This window comes from Mycteria americana, chromosome 8 (assembly GCF_035582795.1).
Source record: "Mycteria americana isolate JAX WOST 10 ecotype Jacksonville Zoo and Gardens chromosome 8, USCA_MyAme_1.0, whole genome shotgun sequence".
Taxonomy (NCBI): Eukaryota; Metazoa; Chordata; class Aves; order Ciconiiformes; family Ciconiidae; genus Mycteria; species Mycteria americana.
This window is the reverse complement of record NC_134372.1, coordinates 50,533,461-50,560,547: the sequence shown is the minus strand read 5'-3', so window position 1 is coordinate 50,560,547 and position 27,087 is coordinate 50,533,461. Positions and strand designations below refer to the sequence as shown.

Genomic DNA, 27,087 nt, shown 5'->3' with positions numbered 1-27,087 from the left:
CATTACAGGTTAGATTCCTAATACAAGTTTCACTTCATTTTCATGCTACATTATGTGGAACAGTTTTGTTTTTAAAATGTTTCCAGTCACAGTGGAAATTTATCACTTTCCAAGCTTAAATCAAATTCATATGAACTCAAACTCCCATGAAGTCACCTTATGCCTAGAATTATGTTTGGCTCTACAGTTCCTCACAGGTACTGGCAGAAGGACTCCAAAATGAGACAGTAGGAGCCTGTGAAATGTCAACTCTGTTACTGAGGCTGGTCACAGTAACAGTGCTGCATGTGCTACTGCATCTGAAAAATGTGCTGTTTATTTCAGTAAGCCTTTCATTATTCAGAATAGCACTGCCATGTACAGCACTGCTTTAATAAACATTCCATCACTGCTTCCATTGTGAATTCCTTCCACCCCCCGCCTTTCCACACATTTAGTATTAATGTTTACGCTGAACAGAATTTTTGATTCAGAATGAAGAAAAGTGGTTTCATCTGTGATTTTTTTATTACCTTTTATTACTGGAAAATGTTCTGTTTCCTTTAAGCTGAAACTGCACGGTTTGTCTATGGTTATGAAGTAGTATTTTTTGCTAGCTGTTAACAGAGTAAGAAATGTAACTTAAAACTGCTAGATAAAGCTAATTACACGCTAGCACATAGATGAATCTAAACAAAACAAGGGAAGATGAAGTTTTATTCCCAATGTTATGATCGAGGTGACTTTTGGAATACCGTTCATAAGCCTCTAAAAAACCCACATAACTACTCTAACATCTCTGTAATTATTAGTTTAGATTTAGGAGCCCAGGTACACAAGTAATTCCAGAGAATGCAAGGATAAATGTTATACAGCAGTAACTTTACTTTTCATCTGCAGATGCACTTAAAATGGCAATAAAACATCAAGAGATTTCCTTGTGAAGTGCATAGATGAAATGCATCCCTTTAGATAATGTTACAAGAGTGACTGTACTATTAAAAGCATTTGGGTCCCATATGATCTTCACTTTCTATTAATCCCTCAGGACTGGGAAGGCATTTCAATTTATACACTGAACAGAAAACCAAGAAATACCTCACTACTCCTACAGCAACACTTCTACATCACCTGTCTTTAAGCTAACTTGAAATGTCATCTCTGATATAACTAAACCAGTAGTACATTAATTCAGATGGTCTTTCCTCAAAACTTGTCTTTGCTTCCACCTGTAAACCACTGCTGCAACCCTCTTATAATGACATTATCAGATTCTCAGGATGGTTATGCTTTGAGAGAAAGAACTGCTAGGCCCCTCGGCTACATCTGGCTCCCAATTTACTCCAACACCCTTCTTTCCTCCTTGCCAACAAGTAGCTTCCCAGAAGCAACTCACACTTCATTTCCATACTCATGCCTCAAGCATTTTCTCCAGGTGTGCATCCATAACCAGCTAATAGTTTGTAACCAGTGACAGGAAGCCTGGCTGCACCTCCTTCTGCCCTCCGCAGCACAGCCCTAGCTCCTCCTTTCCTCTAGCACTTACTGGGCTTATTGCAAAGCTGATTTAACTCCTAGTGAAAAGCTACACCTTGTTTTGGGCTCATGGTTTGTTTTTCTACAAAGACAGTACTTTGAATAGTCCAATTTCCTCTGAAGGTACTGAGATCAGGAAGTGCGCCAGCCTGTGTAAGGCAAGCAGTGGAAGAACACTGCGAAGATCAAAACCTTGCTTTTTCAAAGGTAGTGGGATGGTAGCATGTTGTCTCATGGAACTGCAGCCTCCAGCTCAAACAGATTGTTTACTTCTACACTTGGACAAAACCCACTTGTTTCTATGCTCTGGTTTTGACTTCCTTAAAGGTAAGCAGGCAGTCTGCCCTGCCTTCCTACTGTGATTGAAAACAGAATGATTTCTCCAATAGTGAAGCTGTTAAAGACATCCCACTCAAAATAAGGATTACAGTTTCTTTGTTCTGGCAAATAGGGACCATTGGTCCCCAGACTAGTTTGGGAAAGTCAAGGACCTATCTGGGTAATACAAATATGCTCTGTAGAGCATTTTACACATGCCTTGGGAATCTCGGTGCCCTCATATGCTCTGCTGCTCCCGCTACCAGTTGTTTGGTTGTCCTCATTAACCACGAACTGTGGGCACTTCATACCCCCTACTTCACCCCCTCCAAACTCTGCTCCCCTGTGGCAGAGTCTCTGCATTCTACTGTCCTCCCTACGCCTTGCCTATCTCTGTTTTTCAGTGCATCAGCTATTCCAGTGCAAAGGAGTGATACAAGCTTGGAACACGTCAACTGCTACCTTCCATGAGCAATTCTTCCAAAGATCACTGACAAAGATGAAAGTTTAGTTTGCTACTTCTTCCAAAAGCAGAGATTGTGTTATCTCTTCTCTCTGCATTTTTTCCCTTCTGATTTTTAGATCTGTTTCTCGGTACTGCTTACAGCATTTCCTGACCTTTTGGAATTAAACAGATGCAGCATTTAAATACTTATTTTCAATCCCAGAAATGCCATCTAGTTGAGCATAAGATCCTGCAGGCTTAGCCCCTCAGCCTTTTAAATGCTGCTTTGTTTTAGCTCCTTCCCTCTCTTCGTGTATTCATTGACTCACTCAAGGCTTAAATATGTCCTCAACTCCATTCAAAAAGTGAGGTTAGTATCAGCGTTCAGCACCTCTAAAACTACTTTTAAGCCTGACAAGTAGCAGAAAGCAGTAGTCTACAGTTCACAAGTATTTTACAAATGCACAGGAAAATCTTACCAGGAACAATCTCTCCTAACAGCCGGGCTCAAATTTTAGGAAAGAGTTAAAAGACTTTACATCATATAACTGCTCATCTGAAAACTAGTCTGATGCCAAGACTACAGAACAACTAGCCTTATGTAACCCATTTTAATATTGCAGCTGGATAGGAAATGGGAACATTCCAGTCTGGTCAGCAGGTTCACTACAGACCTTGTTGATTAACAAAGGGAATCTAGGTATGTTAAGGTATAGTTTCTGCAAGATTTCAGGGAAGGACAAAGGAAAATTTCAGGAGCCTGGAAATTTACTGGTTATCTCTTTAAGTATGCTACAGGACTCTGCCCTTGGAATGCTATTTGCTCAATTACAATAACGGCTACCATTTCTCTTCAGCAGTTCACCCTGTAGCCCATCTGCAATGGCATCTGGCCATTTTTCATCCTCCGATGACTAATGCAAGTCACTGTTCTCCATAGTCTCCCCTGCCCTCTACAGACACATACAATGACTCCCCCCTCACCAATGCAACTAGTCTTTCTGCATGTTAGTGCTGGATTTGAGAGGACAGGCTTATACGCATAGAATTCAAGTTCTTTGTTATTTCTTCAACAAGTAAGAGAGAACTATTCTTATTTAACAAGTCAACCCAACTGTGAAGTAAAAGGATTTGCTGTAATCAACTCTCAGACTGTCATGTGATATGTACTGTTCAGTCCCATATGTAGCTCAGTAGGTTGACTGTAAAGACTGTTTGGAAAACTGCTGTGCCCATTTTTCAAATCCAAAACTATAGTAAGATACCAAAGAACAGAAAACTCCAATCACTAAAGAATTCTTAAGTTCTAAATTATCCACTTCTTTCATCCTGCCATTGCCTTGTCCAAATATTTTATGAATTGTCATTTACAATAGAAAAAGTACCAAAGGGCAGTGTGCTCAGTAGCAGTTACATAGTCCTGAACTTGCTCACAGAAGGCAATAATTGGGACAGGAAGTTTAAGGAGGATTACTTGCTGCTTCCCCCCAGCTTGCAATGTTGACTGTTTCGCCATGCAGATGGTATTTGGTAATAAAGCATAAAGGCAAAGACTGCCAGAGACTACTTCCAGTCCCCCCCGAAGCATCTCCACCTTTGCCAGGCTAATAATGAACACTCGCCAGGAAACAGTGACATAAATGGCTACAGCATCCCTGCTTTGAATTAACCATGTATCACGGGGGACAGGGGGATGGACAGTGCTTGAAACACTGAAAAGTAAGTAAATGTTTGCCTGGAATTACACAGGATTGACAGGTTTGAACCAGCTAATTCAGGAGGTTTCTTTCCTGCCCACAGAAGCAAAGCAGTTGAAGGGGTATCTGGCAAAGTCCTGAAATTAAGAGATGCACATTAAGGGATATCATAAGTGGTATTATTTGACACAGCCTTCTCCCCAGCACTCTTTTGCTTCTGCTTTGGCTATATTTAGTAAATAGAAGCTTATATGAAGGACTCCCAGAAAAAAGGCCCTTTAACAGAGCTAGTATTTCCAGTTAGAAGCAATGGGGCTCAGGAACACGGAAAATTCTTCCAGGCACCAGACAAGGAGAGCCAAGAGTTACAAAAATATTACTTACTATACATTAGGGTTGTCCCAGCAACACAAAACCAACCATACATTATGAAGAGTGGAAGAAAAAAGCAGCACTAAAATTTTTCAATGACAGTCTTTCTTCCATAGCACTGCTTCAATTTCAGCTGACATTACTTCCATTGCAATGGACTACGGTTGATAGATCATATCCTCAGATAACAGAGGATACCACATCACTGCTTCCTTTCTTTTGGAGGCATATTGTTTCATGCAGCTCAGGACTTTACATCTGCAATGATCTTTTTCTATATTTCAATAAGAAGGGGGCTTCAACTCAACCAAAATACAGACTTCTTTAAATTGGTTTCCCTTTCACTCCTGTCTCCTCACAGCACAGGAACTAGAGGACATCATCTCCCGGCCCTTGAACTGCAGAGGTATCTGCTATGCACCAGGGCTTATTGCTGGATTTACAGAGCCCCATGTATTCTCATGTGAAGTGCAGGTATTCCTTGGCATTCTTGACCCAACCTGGCAGGGCTTGGCTACGCAGCACTTTCCAGGCTTCTTGATAATTTAATGCAGCTTCCTTGTAGTCCCAGTAGGTTTTGAGAGTCTTCATCCTGATAGAAAATGCACAACAATGAAAACATTTCTATTATCCTATTGGATGTAAAGTCACAAAACGAAAAAAACAATCAAACATCTAAGAACATGATGAAGCCTTATGAGCTCTTTCATGCTACTAAGTGAAATCCTCTTGTGCTTCTACGGAGAATTGGAGAGGCCCAGGCCCTGAAACTAGTGTATCTAGACATTGTCAGCAGTCTTACAAAAGGAAGCAAAACAACTCCTCTACCACGCTTCATACACACACACTCTCCAGCAACAGAAGTATCAGTGTTTGACTGTGTGATAAAAGGTTACAGAAAACTTCCATAATAGCAAAAAATGTCAAAGCAAAGCAGAATAGGTGGCTAGAGATGGGTGCTTTGAATTGGGTGGAAGTAGCCTTGTTTTGCTAGAAGAATAGATACAATTGCTGGCTGGAAGGGAAGGGCAGAAGAACGAACAGGACAGTTGTCCTTTTCCAACACAAAATAATGGGGAAGAGTGAGACAAAGGAGAAAATATTTTTTTATCTTCTCCCCAGAGCAAAAGAGACTCGGCAGTTTTGGTGCTCTGTTTCCCCTCCTTATGTAGCACCTCCTCCCTACAATCTCAGCAGAACCCCTGGTCACTCAGCAGAGTGCATTATACCACTGATTTTCAAAATAGGGAAATTCAGGTCTAGAGTATCTGAACACAAGTGCCTGTAAGACAATTTCATCAAGACTTTTTTCCTTTCCTTGCATTCCTTTCCCAGCCTCTTTTGTCTCCCTTTGCCAAACGGTCTGTCAGCCACATGTGGTATGTAATGTTTATACATTCGACCCAATATGAAGGGAAGATCATAGGCAACATGACCTTCGTCAAGAAAGAGCCAAACTACTCCAGGAACCCTAATCTAAAAAGTCTGAGAACCACTGCACTAACTTCCAGAACAGGCTTTCACGCTCAAAGGCAATATTGATTACCACACCACACCCCACACCCCACACCCCCCCCCCCCCCCCCCGAAAAACCCCAAACCCAACAACCCCCAAAAAAGGTAACAGCAGACCATCAGAAGCTGTATTTCAGACACTCAGCATTCTGCTATAAATTCATTTCTAGAACACTGTGACATGCATAGCAAGCCATGAGATATCATCTGTCCTGCAGACCTTAGGTTCAGAAAGTGCAAGGGTAGAGAACCTGTCTATGCCATTGCTGAACATGGGAGATGTATAGTCTCTTACAAACCTGCCTGCACTCTTGTCACAGCTAATCCATTTTGCTTTCTTTACTTCCTTCACATTAATCAAACTCTGTGAAACTAACCTCCAAGCTGCTCTGGAAAGTTCCATGGAAGGGCCCACTGCAACTGTCCTCCACCTGCCCAGTGGAACAGTCACAAAATCCCATTACCAATGGTGCATCATAGTTTAGGAGCATCACTGAACAGGCAAAAGACCAGCAACGGTCTGCATAAGCAGCATTCAGGAAACAACACAAGTACAAGAAGGGCCAAGGTCAACCCACCACAACCAGCTCCAAATCCCTAGCACAGGCAAGCTGTTCCTCTCCCAGGTACTCCAACATGTACCTCAGACACAGTACAAACCACCTGCACCTTCTCCTCCACCTCAAAACCATTCTCTGGGGAGCATGCTTACACTTAAGATAACGACCGAATCATTCTTTGGGAAGAAACTCTTTTATGCTAGCATGCTTCTTGCACTTAAAGTACATCTGACATATTTGTTTAAGACTTTGACCCTGCCCTTCTTCACTATAAATGCATCTAATGACTTATATTTGTCCTTTGTCATAGAATAGCTAATATCAGATGCTGTTTACATCTTCAAAACACAGCTACTTGTACTTATGAGGTCACATTTAGGATGGTCAAAGATAAAAAAAGAATTACACAATACAGATTTTTGGACTGGCTCAATCTTGTTAAAGGTGAAACAGCTATTTTCCTCTCATTTGCTACAACTACCAAGACAAGCTGTTCAGCAAATCTGAAAGGACCACAGAATGAGATTCCCTTGATGGAGCAGAAAGGATGGGAGGCTAGAGACCAAAAAGTGCACTAGAAGAGGCAGGGCAGGAACTTAGGGGCAAAGTGGGAAAAGGAAACTGGTGATAGCATAGCACTACAGCTAACCATTTGTGGGAGGAGATAACAAGATACATTTGAATGGGAAGAAGATATAAAACTGGGTAACAGTTAAATACACAGGAGTTTAGAGGAAACAATTTGTGGGATTTCTTATCTGAAGTCCACTCAAATTCAGACTATGAGGAGGAAAGGAAGAAAAAGGAAGAAAACACATCAGAATATTGTGTAGAAAGGGAAAGGGAAGAAGGAGGAAACAGCAATACAAAGACATTTTTTATTTTGCTTTTTAAGTGAAGACTAGGAAAAACAAAGACTTCAAACGGAAAGCAACCGAACAAGCTGACTGGTGAGATAGCACCTCTACTGTATAAATAGAGTTTGTGCAGCCTAAAAATGATGCCACGTCTGCGAATCAGCTGGACTTTGTCAGGAGAAGCCCAGACAGAAAAATGGTAGAGGACAAAAAAGTCAAAGGAAATTACAAAGCCACTGGAGTCTAGACAAGCCCTGAGGTGAAGTGACTTTATGTAAGCAGCACATGATCAGCACAATGAGTCACCTATCCAACAATCCACCAGCTAACACTCTATTCTGAGGAAATTATGATGGCTAAACAAGTGAGGACAAACTCCCACCCAAAAGAGGCTAATAATTTTATATTTAAAACTGAATTAAGGAGAAAGTGTATGTCTATTTATAGAATCAGTTGAAACCATTTCAGCAATAGCATGGCTCATGTTGACATCAGAACTTTAAAATAGTTATGAGACACTTCTACAGACACAGAAGGTAACCGCAATCTTTTAATTCACAAAACTCAAAAGGAAGCAAGATCTCATAATTAAAGATCCAGGGTGCGCTTACTTTGGCTAAGTTCATCTCATCTGATGTCTTGGTACCATGAAAGGCAGAAATGGCCTATCTCCCCTGTTACCAGCCACACATACCTCCTACTTCCTTTGCACAGGTTTTATTATCTGTTTTAGCTTTCCATGAGCTAATTCAGCTCATTAGTCCAATAGAAAACACAGAAGACAAGGAAATGGTTTTCTGCCACGTTAGCTAGTTGAACTGGCTCACCATGAGGTTGGAGAAGTGCTACTGATATAAAAGGAGAAAACAGGAATCTACAGCCAGTAGCAGCAGAGACTGCTGCAAGACCATCCCCATCAGCAGCTACAAGCAGTTAAATTAGCTCAACAGCTGGTATAATTGCATCCCAGAGCTGGTGAAATCGTACCTGGAAGTAAGTCTAAAATAAAATAAACCTTCCAAGGCAATGGATTTGGAACCTTCTACATCTCTTAGACTCTCTAAGCCAAAGTGAGAGATAAGTTTCTGTACATATGAAACTATGCCCTGCTCTATGGTAGCTGGAATACCACCAGATACGTAATGCACATAATGCAATGCCAGACCAGATGATTACCGCAAGAAACTCCAGTCTGATACACCAAACTTGTTTCTAAGAATGTAAAAGAAGCCTCCAGGTATGGCTTTCTCAAACATAAACCTCTTCCTGTTCTTTCCAGAAAGTCTCCATCTACATAACATAAGCATTGCAGAAAGAGCCCTACACACTATCTCACCTTACTAGCTCTTACTCCATCATACACTTAGATGAAAAAAGATTTTAGACTAGACTTTTCTAAGGAAAAAAAAAAAAAAATCGCCTTTTTTTTTTTTTTTTACTAAAACTCTTCCTTCTTGTGAAACAAAGAAATGGCATTTGATAGAATTACTAAACACCAACCAGGTCTCAATAACCTGACGACAATTTTGGGATGGAGGGTTTGAACGCCACCATGGGTACAGTGCTGCAGGCAGCTGATCTAACAGCTCACGTTTTCAAAAGAAAAGATAATACTTGCTCCTCTCATCTCCCTCTCCACTCCTTCTTCCCCAGCTGTCCACTGCCACTTTCAGACAAGACCACTTTAACTCAGAAAAAAAAACCCCAAACGTAGAGTTTTCTGCCAAGACAGCAAGTTGAAGAGGCTTACAGAGGTGTCCAACAGACACCAGATCTAGTGCAAGAGAAGGACAAGGCTCCACTGATCAGGAACAGAGTTTACCCCTTTGAAAAGTAGTAAGCCTTCAGAAGAGATCGGCTGCCCCAAAGTCTTCCCTTAACTCCAAACAAACCACCTGCAATTTCTTCTGTCATTAATACATGAGATGCAATAGCTATTTCTCCAAGGAGTGATTAAAAAGACCAAAAAGAGAGTCTTCCTAACCCATCAAGCACATGCCATACTTTTCAAGTATCAAATTTTAACAATTAACTAATCTAAGGTGAGATTCATGAGCAGATTCTGGTATCATCACAGTATTCTTGAGTTTCATTAAGATAAATTCACTCTTCTAAATATAACAAAAATGTCTTTACCGGAGAGTGTCTGGTAGATCCTCTTGTGAAATACTTGTCACCAGCTTTTGGAATGTATGGAAGAATTCCACTTTACAGATCTTGGATCTGATTAAAAAAAAAAAAAAAAATCAGAAATGCTGATGGAAAAAAGAAATCAGAAATGCACTTCCTCTTACAGCTCACAGCAGTACATCCCAGCTGAATGTTTTTTATAAAAAAAGATTATGTCCACTTCTCAAAGAATGGAAAAAGTTCTCCACAATTTAACTTCTCCTACCCCATCCAACCTGCCTACCTGCCTTTTGCCTTCATTTTAAATGTTACATTGACAAAGAGCTGCATTGCCCCCATTGTCCCAGCCAGCGCTCTGTCAGTTTGCAGAGAGAACATTTTAATATCCCCACATTGTTATCTGTGTGAGACTGCACCGTCATCAGCTCACAACTACAGCAAGGTTGAGCCAGAAGGACTAGTCCCAGAAGTGATCAAACAAGCACAGAAGGACTCCAAAGCCTTGTTCAAACTGACAAACTTTGTATTATTCAGAACAAAGAAAAGAACCAGCAGAAATATCTGGAACAATGCCATCCTTTTCACAATGGTGATGAGGACACATTCAGCAACAGCTGCAGGGCAGTTAAAAATAAGGAGGCTCATCAGAAAATAAAGTGAGTCAAAGTTTGAAAGGTCTTTTAAAGATACCATATGCATCTCTGTCAGCTTTAAGCCCTTCTCTTCCCCCAAAGAGAAGGCAACCAGAAGAGCTGTTTATAAAGCATGGTTTGTTTTTGAAAGCCCCAGCTATTTTCTCTATTTAATTAAATTAATTCTCTCTATACGCTTGTGTTCACGATGACTGATTCAGTTCTCCAACACGTGCAAGCTGATTCTCCAGAAGCATTGAAAAAACCCACCAATCAAAAAAACCTTCCTATTTTGCTTGTATGTTCTTTAAGAACCCCAAAACTGGCATGCAAAGATGCTCTAAAATTTCAACCTCATGTTTATCTGTCAAAGGTTCACATTGTAGTTTTTAGTGTTTAGTTAATTAAGCATTAACAAAAGCACATACCAGACATCTACCTGCAAATTCCTTTTAGTCAGTCAACTTTACCTTCCTTGATATTTAATGTTATCTAGCATATTGAGGGGGAACAAAAACCCCAAACAACACCCCCTACCAGTCACCCTGAGATTCCTTGAGGGAAAAAAACCAGGACAGAAATACAAGTCTTGTTTATCATTAAACATACCCCTCCTGATAAGGCTATAAACTCCTTATTTGCATTATAGAAGTTCCTTTTGTGACCGTTTCTCACGAAAGTGTAAACAGTTTACTTATTCTTTGACATTGTTTTTAATCCTGATTTCCTAAGGAAACAAGACCTTTGCAATCACACAGTCTTGTAGGCCCTCTCTAATAACTTTTGAATGTTTTAGTGAATTTCAAGCACATGTAAAAAAAGAGAGGAGGCGCTCTCAACAATAATTAAGTTCCTACAGTTTTGTGCAAACTGGCAGCTAGCAGGTGGCTCTAAAGTTTTAGTGTTGATACAGAAATGCTACATAATAAATTTAAGCCTACTGAGAAAAAGGGGTGGGTTGGTTTGTTTGATCTTTCACACGTCTTCTGGAATTTATTACACACCACATATTGAAAACTAATATTCTACAGTGCACATAAAGCCTGTCTCAAAAGACACACTAAGTCACCCAGGTCACCTGTGCTAACAATATCCCAGACATCGATAGTGGTCACAAACCACAAAGTTCCTCATCCTCTTCTTTCCAGGGAAAAGATGGAAATACTAGGATATACCAGGATAAACCTTCAGTCAAGTCAGGCCTAACTTCGAGAAGCTCAGAACGTGCAACTCGCAGGCATGTGAATCAATACTCCACAAGAATTGTCTAAGCTCTACTTATCACTTTATTCACTACTGTCAGGATTATCTTCCTTCTCCCAGAAAGCCTGGGGAAAATGAACAATATGACCATTGATAAATTGGTAGTATAAGCAGCCAACAACCAAAACATGTCCCCAGCCCTCAAGCTGAACTTCCACAGACCAATGATTATTTTGGTTACCTCACCTAAACTGAGGAAAGTGTAGAGAGATGGAGAAATTTGTCTGCAGATATTTACAAGTAATTCCTCTCAACCACAAGAAAAATACATAACTTTTTCTTTAAACATTAATAGTTGATAGAAGATTATGATGTTTCTTAAAGAGCACAGTGTCAAGACAACAATTGGAAAGGTGACATGTTTTGTGTTAGGAATCTGCTGCAAGCATTTCATAACCTTTCCAAACTTTAAGGCAGAAAGTCACATTTCAGAGCAACACTTTTAACAATCATACATCCAGGTCAGGTGGCCTGACTCTTACAGAAAAAGGAATCTGTAAAAAGAGGATCTGCAACACATGCATTTCCTTCACAGTCATCAACCCAAAAGATACAAAGCAAAAATTCTGCTAACTTCACCAATAAATAAGCTGTCTTTTAATAAAAATTTATCATAGTCCCCCACCACCATTATCTACAATGCTCTCTTTAATCAACAGTGACAAAGAAGAAATCAAATAAACTTGTTAACCCTCATTCAACTTTTGTCATTCCAACTCCCCCTCTCTCCCTTACACGGTGACTCTCCCTTTTCCCCCCACTCCGTACCTTTCCCCTTTTTCCCCCACTCCCTAGATTTCTTTCTGCTCTGACAATGCACTACACATCACATGAGCTGACAGAGGCATGTATACTACTAAATAAGATACGCATCCAGATATCACAACATTCTCACACCTGCTCTGACGGCTCCCAATCCCCTTCTTTGTTGTTCCCTGACGGAAGCCATTTGAGGTGACATCCAGAGGTTGCTCAGGGACTGCACTCCAACTGATAGCTGTAGAAGAACGGATTATGAACAAGGGAGACGCTTTAATCACAAAAGCAGAACTTAACAGTTCCTTTCATTCTATGTGTTCGCATGATACCATGCTGCTTCCCAAAATAATTCAAACTAGAAAGAGGACCATGGTTGTCTAGGGCCAGGATTCCAGTACCTAAAAGAACAGGTAAATTATGTTTATAAAAAAAAAATAAATATACACACACACAAACACACACAGAGCTTTCATCTTAATCAGGTCCTTCAAGAATCCATGCCTCTAAGTGTTTGGTCTCCAGCTTTGTAATTCTCACATTTTTAGGGGGATTCTACTTTCTTTTGTGCATCCTGTCTGGACAAAGTATGAAGAAATTTCCAAGTCAGACAGTTTATTTTCATATCAGGCTGTGAAATACTCCCCCAAGCTACCTGCACCAGTCACTCTATGTTTTCCTTATTAATTTATTGTGTACTATTACTTTATTGTGTATTGTATACTCTAAATAGTTCACTCTATGTTTGATAGCTGACATACATCACATATCTGTAGAATTTACTTGAACAATGTTATTAGCTAGTAGTCAAATAAAAATAATTTGTTGGAAGAGATAGTAAGTGCCAACAACCTTATCCTTTACCCCCATTCTGGTAATCTTATTACCATCTTAGACTGTAAACTTCTTAATGCTGAAACTCTGCATGCCATACCTTATAGATTTATAAATAACTATCAAAGCATTAGTAGCATATTAACAGAAACAAAACTGATTGACATGCCCAATATGTCCCTCCATAGCCTAACAACAGTTCCTTTAACTTCTACTGCCTTGAGACAATTTTTGTTCCCTAAGTTCTCCCACTTCTCTGTGTTCCTAACATGCAAAACAGTTGCACATGCATTAATTCTAAAGACAATTTTCACAGCTTCTCTCCTTCCTGATACCATCTTGCTGTTCAAGATGCTCAAAACCTACACATTATAAAACATATTATAGAGACTGGTTATGTTAATCACACTTGTATCATGATTCAACTATACACTGCAATTGCCATACTCTGCTAAGTGTATATTGCACTTGCATTGTGATTTAGGTACAATGCTGTATCACTCTACTAAATTAAAATCCTGTGTAATGCCAAATAACATTAAATACATACAACTGGTATTAAACATTAAACCCTCCACATGTGGAGTATCCAAAACCACCTGGTCAGAGGATATCAGATTCTGACAAGCAGATAAAAATTTACTTAAAAATGAAAATATTTTCTATTCTTTCATTTCTTCATAGTTATCACAAACTTCAGAATATTAACTGGAACACATTTTTCTTTTTAAAAATACCAGCTGAAATGTTGCTATCAAGCATATTTGAATACTCAGTGTAACAGCCCTGAATTTAGAGTTTATTCTGATTTTCACCCCTTCAAGAAAAAAATCAACCTGGCACAATTCATATATGCAAAATTGTGATAAAGCATCATTCATCTTTACTTAGCAGAATGACCTGAGTAACTGTACAGAAAAGGCAGGCATACACAGGAATTTAATCACAGTTGGCTTCAGATGTTTTTTGCTAAGTGAATTGGCACCATTTTTCAATGATGGATTTTGTTTCCTATCTCACAGAATCAAAATCTTTTCCTTCCTGGCACCTGTAAATAACTCAAATTTAATGAATCTGAATTAAGGAACCCTTTGTTTCCATTCTATTTTATCATCAGCTCTATTGTAATAGAATAACTTCCAGCTCCAGTTAAGCCAGAAAAGTATACAACAGCAGAAGGTAGGCATGTCCAAGTTTAAAGAAACTGCTTAACCATACGCATACAGTGGCAGTTCCATTAGGGTTTTTTTCCCCAAATGAGACCATGTTGCTAAATCACAACGTGACTTGCATATTCATTCATCACCATGACAAAAAAATGCAATGTCCAAAACCTCTATCAATTAAACCTTCACACTATACTACTTTGTATTCTTTCTACGTTCACAGATTTCTGGAGCAATTACAAGCATAACTCAGCATGGCAAGTCTTCTGTTCGTTACCAAGGAGAAGAAAAACTAACTGAAACAAGAAGTCTTTTGATATTTTTGTTTTCTTACTGCCCTCAAAACTTTTGCTTTCACTGGTTATTTTCTGTCTTTGTTTAGATTATAAATTCTTAATGGCATCAACCAAGTGTTTATTCAGTTTGAAAACTCCCTACAGGGAACTAGAGGCTGAGCTGAATATTATTAATTATTAACAATTAAGTCCTGGCCTGAAATTAATTTCTTGCAGTAAGTCACACTTTGCCTCTAGCACTGGCAATGAATGATGTTCCATTTTAGGAAACCACCAAAGCCACCTGATTGCTATTTGGACTTCTGCACACAGTTACGCAACTAGCCCAAGTTAACTCACCTGCACTACAAGGAACAAGTTTTGTTTTGCTGTTAGTCTGAACTTCCTGAATTGCCTGACGGCTATGTTCAAATCGAAGATCCGATTGCAGCAGCTTAACCTCCTGAGCGAGAAAACCATCTGGTAAAAATGAGATGTGCTGACACCTAAAGTAGACACGGAAAAATGCAAGTGATTTTAAGTCTGGTCTTCCCAAACAAGCCAATTTTGTGCAATTTCCCTTCATAATCTAAAACATGTTACTTTTACATTAAAACTGAATTGAACGTGAGTTGTAGAAGAGAGATGAGGTTTGGGGGCATTTTTCCCTTCAAAAAAGGGAAATATTTGTTAAAAAAACAAAGCCACATAGTTTATTAAGACCTTGTCCACCCTAGAAAAACTATGATGAATTGATTTAAAAAAATGTCTAGCTAAAAGCTAGTATAATCGATGGAGATAAAGTATGCAAGATAAAAACTGCAATATACTTCTGCAATCACAATGAAAAATAATAACCATAAAGGATTTACATAGTCAACCATAGTACATTAACAACTTTTACGAACCTAAAGGTTCATAATCAAAGACTAGAAAGATACAAAATATACTTACAGTTCCATGTATACTCTCATCTTTGTTGTCCTACCTTAAACTACTGTTACACACTGAATGGGATTAGGATCATATGAGGAGGAAAAAACGGCATGTGTTTAATCATCATAATATTTACATAGAGCAGGAATTAATTAAGACTAAGGTTCATATTGTCAGATCTAATAGTCTGAAAAAGTGCCTGACTTTGCAACCTAAGACTAACGAGGCTGGGCAAATTCTTGTCCCATGTGTTACAGAATGAGGAAAGGATTATCCAGTAAGCTCCACGGCATAGGTAGCTAGAGTTTCCCCTATCAATATACTATGTCTTCTTTTATAACCATCCTAGAAGGATGCAAGGCTATGGAGAAAAGGAGTTACTAAACCAAGTCAAACCTCTCAGATGAACTGGTCTAGTAACCGCCTCTTAAAGGGAGTAGTTCACCTCCCCGGTTTCTCTCTCGCTCTCCTTTCCCTCCACTCCGCCCAGTTGCATTTACTCTCCTCTAATGCTTGCAGATTCCTTTGTTGCACCAATTCAACCTCCTAAGCATGAAAAATACGCACTTCCTATCCTTTTGTTGCTGGGATAGTTTTCATCAACTCAAGGATCCAAGAAGCAAGAAAGCCAGTGCACAGCAGATGAATTTCCTCATTTAGCAGCAGTGCGCTTCACCTCCCACATAAATTTCCCTGAGGTGACAGGTGGTGTTATCAGAGATCTACCACTCACAGTAGGGAGAAAAATGAAATCTTGGATGTAATTCAGATCAAAGAAGCAGACAAATTTTTACCACCATGAAAATGCACATAAGCTTTGCCTTTCCAGTCTAACACAACTCTTAGTCTTTCCCCAGCTGACCACTACAAGCTGTCACATGTGAGGTGTCCTAAACCACTTCAGTAAATCCCATAACAATTGAGGTGGGAAGGGACCTCTGGAGGTCGTCTGGTCCAGCCCCTCCTGCTCAAGCAGGGCCAGCTCCAGCCAGCTGCCCAGGACCGTGTCTTTTGAGTCTCTCTGAGGTGGGAGACTCCACAGCCTCTCTGGACAACCCGTGCCAGTGCTCCGTCACTGCACACTAAGGAAGCGTTTCCTGATGCTCAGAGGGAAGCCCCTGTGTTTCCGTTTGTGCCCATCGCCTCTTGTCCTGTCCCTGGGCCCCACTGAAAACAGCCTGGCTCCATTTGCTTTGCACCCTCCCTTCAGGTATTTATACACATTGGTAAGATGCCCCCGAGCCTTCTCTTCTCTAGGCTGAACCGTCCCAGCTCTCCCAGCCTCTCCTCATGGGAGAGATGCTCCGGTCCCTTAAACGTCTTTGAGGCCCTCTGTTGGACTCTCTCCACTCTGTCCATGTCTCTCTTGTACTGGAGGAGCCCAGAACTGGGCACGGCCCTCCAGGTGTGGCCTCACCAGTGCCAGTAGAGGCGAAGGATCACCACCCTGGACTGGCTGGCAATGCTTTGCCTAATGCAGCCCAGGATATCATTAGCCTTCTTTGCTGCCAGGGCACACTGCTGGCTCATGTTCATGGGGTCTAGCAGGACCCCCCGGTCCTTTTCTGCAAAGCTGCTTTCCAGCTGGGCAGCCCCCAGCATATATTGGTGCATGGGGCTGCTCCTCCAACAAGGTGCAGCAGGACTTTGCACTTCCCCTTGTTGAACTTCATGAGGTTCCTACCTTTCTCCAGCCTGTCGAGGTCCCTCTAGATAGCAGCACAATCCCCTGGCGCATCAGCCACTCCTCCCAGTTTTGAGCCATCAGCAAACGTGCTGGGGGTACGCTCTGCGCCATCATCCAGATCATTAATGAAGACGTTAAACAGGACTGGACCTACTATTGACCCCTGGGGTACACGGCTAGTTACACCCCCAACTACACTTTGGCCAGTGGTCACCACCCCTGGGCTCAGCCATTCAGCTAGTTTTCAATTCACCTCACTGTCTGCCCATCCAGCCCGTACTTTAGCAGATCCTCTATGAGGATCTTCCAAGAGGCAGTGCCAAAAGCCTTACTGCAGTCTAGGTAGACAATATTCACTGCTCTCCCCTCATCTACCAGGCCAGTCACTCCACCGCACAAGTTTTTCAAGTTGGTCAAGCACGACTTCAGCATCGGTTCACCAAGGGGACTGCTTCCCGCGATTTTCTGGCCTTTCTTGTGCCTGGAAACGGCTTCCAGGATTAGCTGCTCCAACCTCCTTCCCAGGGATCGAGGTGTGAGGCTGACCAGCCTGTAGTTCCCTGGCTCCTCCTTCTTGCCCTTCGTGAAGAATGGAGTGACATTTGCTTTCCTCCAGTCTTCGGGAACTTCTCCCAGCCGCCACGATCGATCAAAGATTAACGGGAGTGGCCTCGCAATGACATCCGCCAGCTCCCTCCAGTCTCCTGGGTGCATTCCATCAGGGCCCAGGGATTTAGGCACGTCTAGTGCTCTTAAGTATTCCCTGACCTGATCCTCTTCCACCAAGGGTACGTTCTCCTTGCTCCAGGCTTTCCCCCTGGTCTCTAGGACCTGGGATTCCTGAAGGCTGGTCTTGCTAGTAAAAACTGAGGCAGAGAAAGCATTCAGTACCTCGGCCTCTTCCACATCCTGTGTAACCAGGTCCCCCATTTCATTCAGCAGCGAGCCCACATTTTCCCTAGCCTTCCTTTTGTCACCTATGTACTTAGAGAAGCCCTTCTGGTCTTTGACACCCCTTGCCAGATTCAATTCCAGCTGGGCTTTAGGTTTCCCAACCTCATCCCTGCACACAGAGACACCGTCTCTATATTCCTCCTACCTTACCTGCCCTTGCTTCCACCCACCACATGCTTCCTTTTCACATTTGAGTTTGGCCAGGAGCTCCTTGTTCATCCATGCAGGCCTCCTGACATTTTTGCCTGACTTCCTATTTGTCAGGATGGGCCGTTCTTGAGCTTGGAGGGGGTGATCCTTGAACATTAACCAGTTTTTAAGGGCCCCTCTTGCCTCCAGGGCCTTATCCCATATGACTCTTCCAAGCATATCTTGGAAAAGGCCAAAGTCCACTCTCCTGAAGTCCATGGCTGGGAGCTTGCTTTTTACTCTCCTCCCTCCCCTCAGAATCCTGAGCTCCCACCATCTCATGGTCACTGCAACTAAGGCCTCTCTCGACCTTCACATCCCCAAGTAGCCTCATACTCATTGCTGGCGAGTATGAGGTCCAGCAGAGTACCTCTCCTCGTTGGCTCCTCTATCTGCCATTTCAATCATTCCTAAAGGTGGATCAGGTTCACAAACTCCACTTCTTTACATATTGCAGAGCAGGAGGAGGAGAAACAAGCATGCCAAAGCCGGAGTCGCAGAGCCACAAACCTCATCCCTTACAGAACCTGGAGGCCCAGAGTCTCATGGTAGAATCCTGAAGTGCATCCCTCAGAATGCATGAAGACTACAAAAGGTGAGCTTGCACTGCGCATCCGAATCAGCGTGAATGTAAGTGGTGGAACAGACCAGTGAGAGATGTTAGCTTGCACGCAAGCGTGAAGTGTCCCAGAAGCACAAGGTTTTGCTCAAAAAGCAACAAACTGACAATGAACACTAACAGAAACAAGCGCTGACATGAAATCATGACTTTCCAATCTGGTTGCCAAACAGTACTCATCTTTCGAAACCTGAACGTACTCCACCACTCCATAGCAATTTCCGCATTAGGTCTAGAACTCAGTTTCCATGGGCTGCACAGCACACCTGAAGGCACGTGACACAGTCAAAACTTCAGAACAGCTGTTTTCAAAAACCTCTACTGAGAACGGACTGACAATACGATTTTGAACTTTTACGTGGGATGGACTTGTATGCATACGCAATAACCCAACTATTAACCTCCAGGAAAATTTTAAGTTTGGGTCCAGGCTTAGGAAGACAGCAAAAAGTAAACTGTTTTTACTACAGTTCCCTTCAAAGCAAGTTTAAAATACCGCACCTTTCACTTGCCAAGTAAGTCCAAGTACAGACTTACTTGGAAAGTAAGTCTGAAAGCAGGGTGTAAAATCAGCAAAAGCTTCAGAAGAACTAAGAAGTTCATTTAAGGCTAAGTTATAAAAAGGTTTGTAAGGACAGCCAGAAGGACATCCTTTCCACAGTGCAAAATTCTACCTACGCACTCATTTGGAGTCATTTCAGTCGGATTGCCTTTAAGATGGATGGATTTGGGGGCTTTTAAATTTAATTTTAGGAATGGTCCTGGCAAGAAATAAAAACTGCTTTTGCCCACCAGCACAATTCTCTAAAAGGGAACTTACAGATATTCAGAATGACTTTGCGGAGTATGGATAACTGAATAAATTAAAACTTTTCTTGCCCCTGCTTGAGGAAATACATTCAGGAAGAAGGCAAGAAAAGTCCAACTTCACGACGCTAAAAAACTTCACTACACTGAGTTTGTGTTCTTCCGGCTGCTTTTTCTGCTGGAAGGCTTCTAGAAAAATTCAGGTGGGTAACAGCTTCTCCCTGCTCCATGAAGGGACAACCAGAGGGATCCTGAATCTGACAGAAATTCTTCTGTGAATCTTCAAGTCTGATCCATCAGCAGTAGTCAACATTTCTCCAGACTACACAGGGCTCCCTTCTGAAAACGTGAATTTGCAGAAATTCACGTTTTCGGCAAATGACTTTGGTGCAGAGTCCTGATATTTGCGTGACACATGTTGTCTTCCATAACTCATTGTCTCCATACACACTATCTGATCTCCAAAGGAGAGCACTTACCTTTCAATAATTGCTCTCCGCATAGCATCTTGGCTATATGGACACTTCCCCACTATAATTGCCGACAGATACAATGGATACTGCAGGAAATGCATCAGAAGAGCTCCTTGACACCCTAACACATTCCAGCGAGCCAGTTTATCACTGCAGGACATAGAGCGTGTTCTGTCCCCACGACCTGGCTTCACTCGTAATAATCCCGCACAGTGATACCCTAGCCCAGGTATTCGGGCATCGCCCAGCTCTCCAGGTACGCATTTTGCTCCAGTTCTATAAACATCTACTACCTTCTGTCTCCCTAAGCCTGTCTCCTTATTAGCTGTTTGCACCTCTGCAGAACATTCGCAGCTCTTTGGATTTGTGTCGTCTTCTTGTTTCACAGATGCTTGCTGAACGGCCAGGTCTTCAGCGATCATGGAAAAATAACCATCATCGTCGGTTTTCATTCTCTTGATTGTAGGATTACTTGCCATTTTCTCCGATTTCCTTTTATCTTCTGGACCCAAATGATCACGGTTATGTCTACACTCTGCTGATTTGCCACCAGCTGTATCATCTCCAGTCACCGGCTTAGAAAGCTGGTTCTCGGGTTCACTCATCGGAATAATAGAAGCATCTCCACCTAGAACAAAAGAAGTAACATCAAAATTGGCCCAAACCCCACCTCTCATGACTGGAACACATCACGCCAGTAACATTACGGCTACTACTGGCTTTCACAGATTTGCACTCAGGAAAATTTAACTACGAGAACACACTTCTTCAAACAACGTTGCCCTGGGCAATGATGAATCAGACTTGGCTGAAATTTGAGCCAATATGTGTTTAATTTCAAGTTCTGCATTCTACCTAAGAAATAATCAAAAAAGCAAAATTTAAAACAAAATTATAAAGCAAAAAGTCTCAAAGGCATTTGACAGACTACAAACAGTGCTGAAGACTCACAGGAAAACTAGTCTGATCTAACTAAACAATACAAAGCTCAAAAGAACAATTAAAGAATAACCTATGAAATAAGGATGGAAATTTTAATCTGTATCACCAAAACAAGCTCAAGACAAAACTTCTGAAGCTCAGTTCAAAGCAAACAAAGCCTGACAGGCATGTGAGAGAAAAAGGGAGTCAGGAAATTATTCTTGCTATTAAATCTGAGGATGTAGATTCTATTCTCATATTGCATTAAGGAAGAAAACCATCATAGCATATTCCAGCAACGCTATCAAAAGCATGAAAACGTATGAGCAACTAATTCACTATGTGAAGTACTGATGAGGCGTATTTTGAGAGTGCTTGGACTTCTTTGCTCTGGTAACAGACCAGCAGTTGAAGAACACACTGGTAAGAGCGTGGTAACATCGACACATCCGATAAGCTGGTAGACCAAGAGGTCACCTTCCTACATTTTGCCAACAGATCCTCATCTCTGCGGTGCTGGTTTTTTAAAACACACAAAGAGCGTTTGTGACAAAACAAAAAGTTGCATTCCATTCTGTAAGAAGTTTTGGGTTGGGGTGGTGGTTCGTGGGTGGGGCTTTTTTGGGAGTTTGGGGGGTTTTTTTCCCCCTGTTTTGTTTTGGTGTTTTGGTTTTTTGTTTGGTTTTGGTTTTGTTGGTTTGGTTTTGTCTTTGTTTGTTGGTTTTTGTTTGTTCCCCCTTTTTTTTTTTTTTTTTAAATAGGAACTGTGGTAAATGTCAATGTTTTTTATTGAACTTTGAATCCAAGGTGACAATGTTTAAAGCAAAGCAACCTCTGACAAGTATGTTAGCTTCTGGAAAAGAAAATAGTAGCCATGACTGTTTAAAGTGAAGCATTCCACTATATAATGAACAGTGTATTGGATTTACGGAGTTCTCATGAATCATATCCAGCGAGATAAATAAAATGCCAAATGTATCTGTGGACGACCAGTCAAGTACAGCTTAGGGCACATACTGATAACATGAGTTACTGCCTCACTCTCACTCCAGACCAAAAGAGAGACCGAAGAAAGGCAAGGGGCAGAAAAGATTCTATGAGTGGGAGCCATGAAATTGGTTCACTCCAGCATACTCACATGGGGTATGACTGGAGAAGAAAACAAATATGGTATTTGGTTTGAGTATCCATTTCCCAGTTTCAGTTCCCGGAATAAAGATACTGCATTGCTGATGGGAAGCTGCCAGCCACATCTGATGGAGGAGATACCTGGTAGGCAGAAAGTTTTCATGAAACATTTACTTCATTCTTGATGCGTGGGAAAGCAACAAAAATTAGACGCCCGCTAGTGCCTGTTCTTTCCTGATGAAGTCTATGAGGAACCAGTCAGTTATGCTTCTACAGACAGGTGGGATCCAGCATACTCCATAAACGCAAACACATCATCGGAACCTTAATAACAGACCTCAACGGGTTGGATTCAGTGGGGTTAACTATCTCCTCAAATCGCGTATCTAAGGTCCCCTCCTCCCACTCTGCATTTTTACCAGCACTGCAATCATCCGATTCTCTGAGAGCCAGTTTAATGGCATCAAACCACAAGAAATGTACTCATTTCTGTAGCATTACTATTCTCCTGGCTCAGTTCCTTGAACCAGCCTATCCCACGCAAACAAGAGGACTGGTATGTGGGAAACAGCAAAAAGGCTACCCTTGACAGCTAGTCACCAGACCAGCATTGACATCGCATGAAATCAGATCCTACTTCCTCGTACAGAAGCTCTGCAAGAATGAGGAAGAAACAAGCTGCTGTGAAAGGGCCTTAACACCACCTAGAAGCGTAAAAATTAGGTTAAACTGCTAACAAAGGGAAAAAAAGCGTTGCCTACACAGAAATAATACCGTCTCTTTCATTACATTCTCATCCCTGAAGCTGCAGAATCTGGCTATTTCAGCTGTAGGTCAAACCCATTTGTATCACAACAACCAACCTCAAGTGGCACTGGGTAACAGCACGGGAACTTCATGCCTCACCTCTGAAAGCTCCTCTTGGCCACAATTTCAGCATGACTGTCATTCAGAATGTCTCCTAAAGCAACAGCCAAATGAGAACAATACGCATCATTACTGAAAAGGAGACGAACAAAGCCAACAGAATTTGACAGATAACAGTTCTCCAGATTTGTTAGCGTTTGAAGGTTTAACATTGCTATTAGGTTATTCCAAGATATTTAAACTTCCCATCACTACAAAAGGAGGTCAATAGCCTACACAAATGAAGGATAAAAGTCTTCGCTCCGCGCAAGTCAGAGACTTGTTTGAATACCACATTTTAACTCTTCTGACATCTGAAATCGCTTGAGTTGAATAAACACCGGCTTCCTTCAAAACCTTCCTGATGCTTGTTCTTAATAGTAAATCTTGATATTCTCAGATTAAGCATAACATCCAGAAAATGTCAAGTCTTTGTTAAGCTTTTGGTTGCAGTTTCTTGTTGCACTACGTCCGACAACTTAAATTACTTTTCTTGTAAGTAATTCTGATATTTACCAGGTTTACACGTGTCATCTTCCAATTTCCTGCAGTGTCTGCCTATTGCAATATCTAAAGGAATACGATCTGCAGATCGGCTTTTATTTCAGGAATAAAAGGCCAGGTGATAGAAGTCCTCTTTAACAGTTCTCAAAGTTTAGAGTTTCAAAGTTCTCTAGCAGATAACGATTAACGTGACCTACCAAACAAGTTAATTTAGAAATAAACAAACGTTCTCATAAGAGGAAGATATTTTCGAAACTTAAGATCACTGAAGACAAACAACAGAGAGAGGAACTAGCTTTACTTTTTTTCCAGGCAAGTTTCTACTGTGACTCTTAATACCTGGACTGTAAGTGGTACAACAGTTTAATCACAATTTTCCTGAATCAATCAGAAAAATGGCTGTACTAATACTCTTCTAAGATGGCTAAGCCACAAGAAACATCCACAAAAACCTAAGATACAGAATTTAGTTTCTTCTCTTTTGCTCCACTAATTCATTTCAGTATGAAGGATGTTACACAGCACATGAAACAGCCTAAAACTCACGCATGCAAAACCGTTTCTCTTCTCTGCCCCTGCTCCTCCTCTGAAGTCTAAAGAGGGTAGAAAGCCCTGTACCTACTTATTCAAAAGCACCTTGTTGTAGCAGTCGTCACTTTAGCATTACTATCAAGCCTTAGGCCACTGAGGCTATTAGTATTAGCCTTAGGCCACAAGCTGTCAACTTTCACCCAGATCCACTGACCGTGCACTGAACTTTGAGTTGGCTACACGAAGGAAGGCCCCAAAACCAGTGCAAAACAGAAAGATAAGGAGGCTTCGACCTTAGCAGAAGCTGCAACCTTAGAGATAAGAGAAGAATCGCCCCGCCTAGACACAACAAAGGGACCCAGTGAAGAACGGGAAGACCCCAGACCCTAATACTGCTATTGGTCCGAACTGTCTCCTGAGGGGAGGGGAATTTAAATTGAAAGGGTATCATTGCCCAGGGATTTCTTTGTTCTGGGTCCCTCTCCGGAGGCACCCAGCTCGAGCTGTTTTCACCACTGTACCAATCAATAAATTCGCCTGGTGTATGTCGTATCGGAGACCCTGCTTTGGGAAACCTCGGGTCGAGCCAGAGGGGAGAGGAAGCGCCCGAGAGTGAGTGTGTGCGTGTGAGCAAGGAGTCGAAAAGGGGCACCCATCAGCTCAGTGGAGCTGCCCGCTGCGAAGGGACAATGGTCCTAGCAGTTCAAGTCTCGGGTGGTGAGTGTGCGACTCCCTGAATGGTGTGTGAGCGCTCGGGCAGCGGCTTCTCCTTCAACACACCTTTCCTCCTTAGTCACTTTTCAGCACCAATTACTACAGCTTCTCCCCTCTCCTAGGAGAGGAGACAGATACATTCTGAATGAAAGAATGGACATACAGAGCAAGGAAATTCCTACAATAAATGGTCAGAAATGGTAGCTGTGGGAAGTCGTGCATCTACCCCATACCTTTATTGTACAAACACTTAACAACTATCTAGCTGCAGCACACACGGTAAGGGAGAAGAAGGCTGTTAGTACCTTGCTGGTGTCACCCCCTACCCTAACTCAGCAGTGGTATCTTTTCATCAGACCACAATAAAACTAGACTGTAACAGGTGACTGAAGCACAATTATATTGCTTATGTTTTGTTTTGCTTTTAGCGATGAAGTCTTTGGGTATGCAGACTCAGGGCCTAAATTACACATTTCCACATGTAAAAGCTTCTTCATCTTGAAGGCAGCAAGTGCAGCAAACTTTCAGGGCAGCCATTCCGGCTGCCTGAGCCCCTCTGTCCTTGACGAGGTGAGGTCTGCCTTACACTTCTGCCTTCAGTCCAGAAGCCTGAACTCAATGCCTTGGACATTTTCATTGATTCTATGGCACCAGCAAGAAAGAAGGTAGCACAGGTAGTCTGTTCTTGGATTTTACACCATACTCACCGGTTTTTCTCATTTTATTTTGGCCAATACATTTTGTTCCAGTTCCCATAGCAACAACTTCCTTTGTTACTGAAAAAAGAAATAACGTTAACTGAACGAACCAGGGCCAGAAGCATTGCTCACATACAGTCACTCTGGTAAGAACGGAATGTTCTCACACACAGAACATGGTGTAGAAGGGAAGGTACAGGGAGGCAGGCCATGCAACATTCCAGAAAGGAAACAGTTGTCAGCTAGAGAACTGAATGTAGCAGGCAGAAGCACCCGTGCTAGGAAAAGCCTATGATCCCGTAGCATGAGTGCTAACACAGGCCTGATACGCTCGGCCACACGCAGCGGACACTGGCATAGGATTCCTCCAACACGTAAGAGACACGATCTACATGATGACACAGAAGTGCCAGTAAGGGAGAAGATGATGGTGAACTAACACAAACGCACAACACAATAAGCCAGTCTGTTAAAGGAGAGTGAACCGAGACCTTTCTAGGATTCTTTCAAATAGTAGCCGAACACACTTTTGCAAGGGTTTACGTTAGGAATCCAGGTCCCGCCTAGACTTTTGCCACCAACTGAACAGCCAAATGCAGGCTTTCACCTTCTTCGTTACAGTCTGGGAAGAACAGCGTTTCACTATAACCGTCTCTTTCCAGAAAGAAGCTGTAAAAGCTTTTACAATCACAAAGAGTAAAGAATTTGGGTGGAGACAGAAACGGGACAGGAAGGGGTGTATGTTTTTTTTAAAAGGGTATCTTGAAAAAAAACCAAAACCAAACCAAAACAAAAGGCACCAAGGACTGCCACCTCCTCTCCCCCATCCCCCATCCCAATCCCCAGAACTCCTTCTTACCCTGCAGATTCCCTGGACTAGCAAGAACCTCTCCCTGGGTTGCAGACTCCACTTTGACAACAGCTGCCAGTGAAGTCCATTCCCTGTTTGGATCAGGTTTCCCCTGCTTAGGGAGTCTGGTCCTATAATGCAGGTAACATAGCTCAGCAATTTCATCAGCTGACCACATGGCTCCTGGTGCAAGTGCAGGGTCTAAACAGAATTGGATTCCATCACAACACGGATTAACAGCCCCCGCCTCTTCGAACCCCACTGCCTCGTGCTGCACGACACCTTCCTGGACCAGATTCCAGCACCCAAGGCCTCCCTGCATCACCCCGTTCAGGATTATTTATGCGAGATTGATCATAGGACATAAAACACCTTTTTTCCAAATCGCCAGGAAGGAAAAAACAATGCTAGGACCCTTATAGTCCAGCAGTAGGTGAGACTGCCGGGTTTCCACTGTCCCCACTATGCAGCAGCCAGCAGTGCTCATCGCACCACCGTCCCCGTGCGGTCCCCGCAGCACACCGGAAGTGCCTGCCGCCACCGCGCTCGTTCCGAGGCCTCCGGGCCTCCACCCTGCTCCAGCCACCGGGCAGCGCAAAGCTCCACAGCCGGGGCAGCCAGCGCCCCGAGGGAGCCGGCGCAGCGCTCAAGCGCACATCACGCCGCCCGCGCCGCAGGCCCCTACCCTCCGGGTTAACGCTGCCGCCGCTCCTCGCCGGGCCGGGCCGGGCCGGGCCGGGCCGGGCGGCAGCGAAAGCCCCGGGCCGCCCGCCTCAGCGACACCCGGCCCGCGCACGCGCAGCTGCTTCCCCCGCGCGCGGCATCTCCTGCGCAG

The 27,087-nt window shown here is 42.5% G+C and overlaps 1 protein-coding gene across 2 annotated transcripts in view; it reads right to left on the bottom strand.

Moving 5' to 3' along the window:
• Window positions 1-4,137: 4,137 nt before the first annotated feature.
• ADAT1 (adenosine deaminase tRNA specific 1) overlaps window positions 4,138-27,087 on the bottom strand; it is a 118,108-nt gene continuing 95,158 nt past the window's right edge. Inside the window, exons 2-11 of one of the 2 annotated variants that reach the window (XM_075509329.1) lie at window positions 26,938-27,016; window positions 26,262-26,453; window positions 25,412-25,480; window positions 22,956-23,010; window positions 22,060-22,190; window positions 20,007-20,628; window positions 14,696-14,841; window positions 12,202-12,301; window positions 9,416-9,502; window positions 4,138-4,939 (exon numbers count right to left, since the gene is read on the bottom strand). In XM_075509329.1, coding sequence (XP_075365444.1) covers window positions 4,807-4,939; window positions 9,416-9,502; window positions 12,202-12,301; window positions 14,696-14,841; window positions 20,007-20,628; window positions 22,060-22,190; window positions 22,956-23,010; window positions 25,412-25,480; window positions 26,262-26,430 — 1,512 coding nt within the window. In that variant the 5' untranslated portion in view covers window positions 26,431-26,453; window positions 26,938-27,016 and the 3' untranslated portion in view covers window positions 4,138-4,806. Of the gene's footprint in view, window positions 4,940-9,415; window positions 9,503-12,201; window positions 12,302-14,695; window positions 14,842-20,006; window positions 20,629-22,059; window positions 22,191-22,955; window positions 23,011-25,411; window positions 25,481-26,261; window positions 26,454-26,937; window positions 27,067-27,087 lie in introns of those variants that run through there. The other variant, XM_075509330.1, reaches the window with a different exon arrangement.